The following is a 9,222-nucleotide window of genomic DNA, read 5'->3' on the forward strand; positions in this document are numbered from 1 at the left end:
GAACTACAGAAAGTAACTTTGGGGAGATTCCCCACGTTGCTGAAATATATACCGAGAAAACAACAAAACAAAGGAGCTATTAACAACACATCATTAGCACCTACTTTCTATAAATATAACAAACATACCTCGTTGGTTACAGACTGATCTGTTCTATCTCGTCCTTCAGGTAAAGGTACTTCTGCCAAAGACTGAAGACTTTTATGGGTAACGCCTTGTTTCAATTCCTTTATAAAGTCATCTTTCTCAGCCAGCTGTGTTCTTAGTTCTTCTGTATCAGTTCCCTCACCCTAATAAACACAGCAAAACTTGCCACAAACTGCAGGACTGGCAAAAGAAGTTAACATGTGCATGAGCATCGTTACAGTTACTCAGTGGCATCAGTTTTAGAATTGCAGGTCAAACAGCCAGCTGTCCAACAAAAACCAACAACTTCATGTACGAGCGGCCTCAAGCCAGGAAAGGTCATACAACAGCCTGGGAAGATGTCATGCAACATTTTTTATTTTACACTACTTATGTAGGGTTATAAAAGTTCACCTCCCGTTTGTTCATAAGTTCTTGGTTCTGCGAAAAAGGCAGCAGATGTGATAGTTGTTTCAGAGTTCCAGTCCGATCAAATCGCAACCAAATGATCAAACAGACTCGAGTGTTTCTTTGAACTCCAGTTTTTTGGAACTTCAGTCACTGTTACAAATTCAGTTTCAGAAAAGCATAAAGCTTTTTTTATATTAGCTGCAAACAATTTCAACGTGTTTGAAATAGAGCCAAAACGTGGTGTTTTGCAGAATTAGTGAATAACAAAAGAAAAACGACAGAAAACAACTACAAAAAAATCCCACAGAATCAAGAGAGAGAGAACGCGAGAGGACCTTTCCTGAATCCTTCACCGCCGCTTGTTTCAGTTCTGCTGTTTCTTTATCTTTTTGCACGGCGTTAGAAGCCAAAGTCTGAGCTGTACTTCCAAAGCTTCTACTAACTGATGTCTCTCTTCACGCCGCTTTGGAAGATTGCTGGCCTCTTCTACCAGCTGTGCAGCCAGTCTTTCCTGAATGGGGGAAAAACAGGTTAGAATTGAACACCACTTCTACAAACCATCTGAACTGTTCTGACAGCTTAGTTTGGCACAGTCAGTACTATCTTATGGCCTCAGTAGACTCGAGAGCTCTTAAAAAGCTCACGCAGAACTAGTTTCACCATAAACATACAAAAGCAAACCATGCTTCAAATTAGGAAAAATTGTATCTATATTTATACTCTTTGTGGAGAGAATTTTTGTCAAGAACCACCACTCCTGCTTGCCCACTTTCTGCTTTTATTACTGGAAAGTCTCAGGCAGGCAAAGTCACAGACAAAGCGAAAGTAGTCCCAAGCTCCTAACACCCCCCGTACTGACTGCAGGGCCAGAAGGTCATGGCTAACTACTTCTGGATGCAAGCACAGTTTTAGATTGCACAGATTCGTATAATAATTTCATATGCTCAGGAAATGACAACCTCGATACAGCCCAGTGACCAGGCCAGGTATCCACCTTGTTATTAACTATCAGTCACTCTGCTTTGAAAGCGATACGGGAGCAAAACCACCAGCATGTCGACCCAGTATTTTTACTGGAAAGAAGCTTTTCTTGTCAACTACTGCTTGCTTCTTCTCTTCCTTCTGAAGCCTCATAGGCTGTTTCCTCCCCCTCCCCCCTGCCCTTTTTTTCAGAAAAGCCAAGCAACAAATCTTGTTTTTCAAGGTATGTTTTCTCCGCTTCATTAAGTGGCAATTCATTTAAGCATAGGTTACGTATTGGTGGTTTACACACAAGACGACGTTTGAAGAATCCACAGCAAGGCGGTGCTGGTGACAGGATAGAAAGGAACAGGCACTTTCACTTCCATTAGGTGTTACGCTTTCTCATTTGGTGACACTCCTGTTCTTCCCTTTGCACATGGAGAAGATCTCCCGGAGGCTTTGCCATGCGATAACGTGGGGGACTTTGACAAAGGCCAGCTCCCCTCAAGCACCCACACTGTTAACACCTGACACGAGATCTGCTCTGGACTGAAGACTTACGCTAGAGGACTCTGCCGAGACCTCCAGTCACTTACAATTTCTGCTTGTTGCTCTACACAACGTTTTCTGTCCTCCCCAAATCTTCTCATTTCTCTGTTGCGATGGCTCTCAGCTTCTTTCACTTGACTTATGAGTCTCATTTTTTCCTCCAGCCAGTTCTTTCTATCAGTTTGATACTTTGCCTCATTCTCCCATTTCAGTGGAACCAGAAATAAAGCCATAGGCAGAGATTAAGCAACACAAAAACAAGTCTTAAAATCCAGATTAAGCACATTAGTTTCAAAAAGATAACAGAAATACTAGCACAGTTCTACTCCAGCGTATCCCCAAGTGCAAGCATTACATTCTCATTTGTTCTTTTCCATTTAAAAAAATGGTTTAGCAGCTTTCAGAACTTATTATTCAGACTGGCACGTCTTCAGGGAACAGACTTTTTTTCCTCTAAAAATGCTGTGGGTAAGTCACAAACACTATTAAAGTTACACCAAAGGTCATGGCCAAAAGACCCTTTTTAGTCACAAATTCCCAGTCTTTCATACTGCCTTGCAGGTCATGTCAGGAATCCTACTTCAAGACTGAAAGGCCAAAAATGCAGCACAGTTTGAGTGGGAAACAGAGACAGTGCGTAACCAGGAATGTTACTTCAATCCACAGCAACTTTGCCTCCTTCTCTACCACAACCAAACCTCTTGTCAGACATTCTCCCACACAAGACAGGAGGCACCTGAAAAGCTGCCTGGGAAAAAAGTCTGCTTTCTAATCCAAGGAGAATCAAGAGGTAAACCCTCAGCCTAACAGGAAGGACTTACAGGTCACACAAGCACAACATCTTTAAAGAGTCTGATTTATTTGCCCAAGCAACTGATGGGAAAAAGGTCTGAAACAATCCAGCTCCTGACATCTGTTCAGGACAGCTGCAAGAGGAGCCCGGCTAGAGAAGCACCGTCCATGGCAGCACACCGCAGTGAAGGGTGCACCCCGCTGTGGGCCATCAGTGATGCTGTGTATTACAACGACACCGCATCCAGACTTTGCTGACTGACGCACTGCAGTTTTTAGAGGAGGTTTCCTTCAGCACTCTAAGAACTTGCCACATCATGCCCCAGCTCTTGAAGATAGTGACGCAAAAAAAATTTAGACTCCTACATGAAAGTTATGGTTTTAAACTTAAGTATGAATTACATCACCATGTTTTACCTTCAGGTCTCTTTGCAGCTTTATTCATTCCTCACTTTCATCTCTGGTTTTTTCCGTGGTGTTGCTCACCTTTTGCTGCCAGTCACTATTGCTCTGGTTATTCAGCTCTCTGTATTTCTGCTTCCATGCTTCCAGTTCTAGTCAGCACACAAAACGAGGTTATATAACACACAGTTTAAATGCATATTTGACCACATTCACATCCTTCTACTAACGTGACTTGGATTTATCAGCTGTGACCACAAAGGGACAGCAGAAGCCGTTAACTGTTAGAAGTTTGTTATGTCCTATATAAAATTAATGCCTAACTAATACTCACCAAATCAAAACAGAGATTTAAAGCAGCTATCACAATACATCCAAAACACTTTTGCCTCCTCGCTCCCTTTCCATGGAGAGATTACCCCGAACTAATCTGTTGGTCTCTTCTAATCTGGCTTCAAGCACTTGATCTTGTTTAATCTGAGTCTGTTCTTGTTCTTCTAATGCCATCTGCAGATCTTCAATTACAGAATTCAATTCTATTCTTTATTCAACCTACAAATTCTCTTCTTTTTGTCCCTCCCCTATTTCCCCGGGGAGGGGAGGCGGGAGGTGAACGGCTGCCACGTGGCGACTGGCTGCCGGCTGAGCTCAAACCTCAACACACACAGATCTGAGAATAAAGTTACAGATGAGCCCCCGTCCTAGTTCCCACCATTCTCTCCCAAAGTGCCTTCATCACAAGTAACTTCCCCCATTGCCTGAGATCTAAAGCTCTGTTAGAAAGAAATAGAGGATCTCTACGGAACTTTCCAAATGCAGAATTCTGAAGTGATTCCCATCAACTTGATTCAGGTGAGCATGTCAGTGTTAACGTCGGACTAAGGCTTGATTATATGAAAAACCAACTATTGTTCAACTGCTGAGTGTTTATCAAACCTGCAGAGACTGGTACTGTGCCAGTTCATGTGTCAGTGTTCGATGTTGTTACCATGGCCAGCTAAAGTGGCAAATAAATACCAATATCGAGTAAGTTAACACTGATAGAGCAAATCCAGCCTTTCTTTGGGGCTTAAGTTTCTTGTTCTGAGACTGCTTCTTGGCTTTCAAACATTCCTGCTAGTAATGATTCAATAAAAAGTAGTTCCTGACTGTAACATTTTAATGCCCAGGTTGGAGTTGCTCAGATTTTAAAATATAAATCTGCAAGACTCTCCAAATTAGTTAACATCACAACTCATTATGTTGCCATTGCACACCCAAAAAATGGCACAAGAAGGGCTTTTTCTGACCTTTACACGCTTTCTCGTACTGTTTGGAGATTTCTTCCAGCTTCTCATTATTCAGCTGCTCCTAAACACCACATTGAAAGCAAATTAAAGAAAACATGTCAAAAACATGATGAAAGAAACAAACATACATGATACATATTAGTAGCTTTTCATTCAGAGCCTCAATAAGTATTAAATGAAGTATTTAAAGACAAACAGTTGAGAATTAAAAGGTTTTCATATAGTGAAAGGAGCATTCAAGCTGACTAAAACAGTGTTTAGAAGACATTACTCTGACATATCTAAGTGTCACTCATCAGAATCAGGGTGCCTGCAGGTATTAAGTATGTATTTACTAGGCAGATTACTCTATTTAAAACAATTTGCCAAGGTCCTGCAGTGAGAAGTTCTGTAAACATCTTTCATTCATCCGTTAAGACTAACTTCAGCTGGCTACTCCTGTTTTTACCCCAATTTCTGTAAGCTTTCTCCTGCTGGTTGGAACATTTGCCTCATTACTGGATTAGCTAAAAAAATTAAAAGCAAGTAAAATTTAAAAGAATAGAATACCTTTTTAAATTGCAGGACTGTGCGCTGTTTGATCTCTAATTCTTTACTAAACTGGGTTTTAATTTTCTGAAGTTCATTACCTTTGTTCCTCAGGGATTTCTCCTCGGATTGCACTCTGCACACCTGTAACGATGCACAAGCAAAGCTAACCTTTAGCTATCAGCCTTTTACAATCTCTGCAAGTTATCCAAGTAAAAACATACTTTCATCAAGGATCACGTTTTTGCAAGCATCTTTGCTAAATTCCAGGGGCTAGAAGTGCACTGTACTGTACATCCTTCCTAGGGAACAAGCCGACTTCTGACAAGCCTTTTTCAAGGGTATTAATACAATTTACTCCCCCCTTCAATGTCAGCACTAACCCCTGTTTTGACCTCCGGGCTTTAGCTCACAGCTCAATGGCAATGGAACTTCAGACTCACTCTCACTCTAAATGGATCGCTGAACGCAGCCTTGTTATGAACCACTTCTAACAGCTGGGGCTTGAGACTTGTGAAAACAGCTTTTACCAACAGAACCCCACACACACTTGCAGAAGGAACATTTGGCCTGGGGTTACAAACCTGGTTTTGTACTTGCTGAATTTGTTTCTTGGCATCGGAAAGTTTCTCTCTCAAATCTCCATGTTCTTCCTCTTTCCTCTGCAAACCTTTTTCCAAGCTCTGTACAAGGGCAGGGCTCTCAGAAAGATCTTTACGTAGCCTTGTGTTAGAAATGAAGAGACAGAAATAACATGAGTGTTACACGTCTCAAAGAAGCAGCTTTTACACATTAACTCAGGCTCTTTGATGGCCGGTTTTATGCGTGAACAGAATCCCAGATCTATCAGCTAAATGACAAGCGTTGTAATTTTACTTTGGGACTTCAGCTACTTATTATATGATCCTCAAGTAACAAACCGCTCAGATTCACTCTTGAACCGTGCAATTTTTTAAAATTCTTGTTTTTAAGCACAGTAACCGTTTCTATCATGAGGTGTCCTTACACAGTAACAAAAGGGACAAGGTTAATATCAATTAAGTATAAACTTGACATTTACATCCCAGACCTTGTAAGGATCAAAATAAATAAAAATCAAAAGAAAGTAGAAAAACCAATAACATTGTAACAAGTCCCGTTGTTATGAAGTGCTACGAAGTCATTAAGAAGTTTAATGGGTTTATTTTTCAGTGGTCGTATTTCTTTTAAAAAGCTTACAGTAAGTCATCTTGGATTTTCACTTCGCAATTACCTAATAGAAGATTTCTTAAACTCTGTAATTAACAGTACAAAATAAGGTCTCACAAAAGGAAAACCTTTCCAAGTGCCCCAGACCTTCACGCCAAATTGTATTTTAGAGCACATGCAGGCGCCCGCAGATGTTGGAACTGAAGAAACCCCAGTCAGAAGGGCTACACAGCATCTTAAAGCCATTTTTACAGGATTGCAGTTTCTTGCCACATAGCAAATATAATCTCTCAGATACATTTAATCTCTTATTTCTTAAAGGTTTAAAAAGTCGAGGGGGCTGGGGAAGTTCTACTCTCCCACACCCATTACCTTCACGTTCCTACACTACACTGTGCTCCCCTAGAACAGCTATTACCAAACCCACCTGATTACTGTTTCATTACTAGGCTTTTTTTTCCCTTTCTTCTTCCCCTTTTTACCATCCAGTCCTTTCTAAAGAAAACATTGCCAGCTTTTATACGAGTTACAGGATAAACATTAAACTATGCCATTTCCTCCAAAAAGGGTATGTACCATAATGCTATTAGAAATCCCCAAATAATTCATCCTTTCCTGTTTCCCCCTACGACAGTTCTGCAGGATTTAGAGCCATATTTCTGAAAGAATACACAAACAGGTGAGGAAAACAGAGCTAGCAAAATATGCAAAGACAGAAATCCAGTAGGGCACTAAAAGTTCTTAAGCAGTTTGGTTGGTAAAGTTGACAAACATGCAAGTGTGTGATGTCAAAATAAACGGATGTTCACAGAAGGTAGTTCTAACTTGAGTCTGTTCTCAAAGGGCTAGGAATTCTCTCGTTATTTACTTACAATTCTAGAGATTGTATTTGCTCATCCTCATTCTTCTCTTTTCCTTGAAGAGTGTGTTTCATGTTCTCCAAGCTGTTCACCAAGGACACAACCCCCTCCTTTAGATTTGCTTCCTGATCATTTAATTCCTTCAGGTTTTTGTCTGAATTGGCACGTTCCTCTTGCAGAGCTACTGTATTCCTTTCCAGATTCAAAAGAATAGATTCTTTGTCTTTAGCTACTTCTTCTAACTTTGCTATGCTCTCAGCTTTAGCTCTAAAAGCCTCCAAGAGCCATTCAAGCTCTCTTGTTTCTCCCTCGGAGCCGGTAACTTCCTCTTCAAACGGTGCAATTACTCTGTGATCCTCTGCAGCCTGTTTTCCAAAATCCTGGGGTTTCTTCTGGATGTGCTCTTGTAACTGGTTCATAAGATCTTCTTCCTTGGTGGACTGATGATCTTGATTTGCAGTCTCATTTAACTTTATTTTTAGTTGTTTATTGCAATCCTCAGCATCATCAAGTCCCTTCTTTACGTCTTCAACTCGTCGAAGTAGTTCTTGAATCTGCTGACTTGTTTGTGAGAAGCCTTAACAATGTTTTGGCATCCTTCCCAAATGCTTCCAACACTGCAGTGAAAGGAGCTCTCCTGTCCCAGAGCTGCTGTGGAAGCAGTCTGGGGCTCCATGCACACAGGACTCAGTTCAGCTCTCTCCAGCTCATCTTTCTGAGAGTCTCAGGAATCCTTTAGATCAACGGAATCAATATCCGTAGCGTAAGACTCCAAGTGTCATTTATACAACTCACCTGCTTTGGACTGCATTGTTTGAATTAGTGGCACTTTATAAATTATATTTTGTTTAGCACCTTCTACTTCGCTATTTAGCTGAATCACCTTTTCTTCTTGTTCCCTATTGATAGTTTCTGTTTGTCCAGTTCAGAAACAATCTCCTGATGGTCAGCTCGACACTGCTGGAGTTCTGCACCTCAGCCAGAAGCCCTTTCTTCAGAGCAGAGAGCTGGAGATTCAAGGTTTTTATTTGCCCACTGAACTCTTCTCTTTTGGTTTTTTCCCTTCTGCGCTGTTCTTCAGGTGCAGCCAGCTGACCTTCCCAGGTTTCAGCTCTTTCCCTCAGTGCTAGTGTTTCTGCATAGTTCTCAGTATGATTTGCTTTCACATATTCAGTTCTCTTTTGGTCCAGAGTCATCTTCCCAACTCTCCTGCACACCTCCTCAAAAAGAACCCAAACCAAACAAACCACAACAGCTCAGGATGATGAACATCAACAGTACAAGTCACTAGCACTGCCAAACAGCAATTACTATATGGAAAATGGTCACCAGCTGAAAGCCACACCCTTATATCACATGGCATTGTGAAGTCTTGCAGTAAAGCCCCTCGGAGCAGTTTAAAATGCAGTAGGTGCCTCTTCGGCTTACAGACGTGGTTTGCAGCAAGGGGTGCTCAGGAGCCTTAAAGAACATTTTGCCATGGCTCTACTCCAGCCTTCTGCTCTGCCCCACTATGGAAAAATCTAGCTAGTTTTACTAATATGCAGTAATACCTGTGAGCTGGATAACGGTCACAGTTATGTCTGGTTTCCACTTCCACTGGTCCAACAACCCTTTTAATACAGCCCATCCCCCATTTTACATTCAGAAAAGCAATGGCATTGTACACTTTCCTGAGAATTTTCATTCATACTCAATATGCCCTTACTTTAAAAATTAAGCTAAAAATCCAGCACAAGGTTTTTGCTTAGTGTTTGGGACTTCCTTCTCCTTTTTCAGTTGGTTTCTAAACTAGATACAAGGAGAACTACTTACGCCCACACCTAATGTGTTGCATGTAAGGTTCTCCCGGAGAGATCTACAACATTCCATCACGATCCCAAATTTCCATAAACATTTTATTAGCTTAAGACTGGTTTGCCCTGCAGTAAAATCATATGCATTTCACCACCTTCAGAACTGACTCCAGCCGTACTTTACACAAACGTTTCAGAATCCAGCTGGGTCCATTTAGTAACATGCAGGTATGTTTAGTATTAAACCCAAGCCTGACTATCACTGCAGGATTAGGCCATCCCAGCTCTGCACTCCAAAGTGATACTACAGATTTCTGT

At 41.3% G+C, this 9,222-nt stretch overlaps 1 protein-coding gene across 1 annotated transcript; it reads right to left on the reverse strand.

The window, feature by feature from the left end:
* Positions 1–486: 486 nt before the first annotated feature.
* LOC141935920 (kinesin-like protein KIF20B) lies at positions 487–8,738 on the reverse strand. Its single transcript, XM_074852606.1, has 7 exons — positions 8,662–8,738; positions 5,645–5,783; positions 5,082–5,204; positions 4,533–4,593; positions 3,328–3,395; positions 2,097–2,249; positions 487–1,048 (listed from the first exon to the last, which is right to left on the reverse strand). The coding sequence occupies exons 1-7, from the start codon at positions 8,736–8,738 to the stop codon at positions 902–904; spliced, it is 768 nt and encodes a 255-aa protein (XP_074708707.1). The 3' UTR covers positions 487–901.
* Between the last annotated feature and the right edge of the window lie 484 nt (positions 8,739–9,222).

This window comes from Strix uralensis, chromosome 30 (assembly GCF_047716275.1).
Source record: "Strix uralensis isolate ZFMK-TIS-50842 chromosome 30, bStrUra1, whole genome shotgun sequence".
NCBI classification, from domain to species: domain Eukaryota; kingdom Metazoa; phylum Chordata; class Aves; order Strigiformes; family Strigidae; genus Strix; species Strix uralensis.

Excerpts from the sequence above, each read along its gene's own strand:
- LOC141935920 (XM_074852606.1), bottom strand. The coding sequence starts at position 8,738 with ATGGGCTGTATTAAAAGGGTTGTTGGACCAGTGGAAGTGGAAACCAGA. Across the intron at positions 4,594-5,081 it reads CAGTCCTGCAATTTAAAAAG|GAGCAGCTGAATAATGAGAA; the intron begins GTATTCTATTCT and ends TGTGGTGTTTAG. Across the intron at positions 2,250-3,327 it reads ATAGTGACTGGCAGCAAAAG|AATGAGGCAAAGTATCAAAC; the intron begins GTGAGCAACACC and ends CTGAAATGGGAG.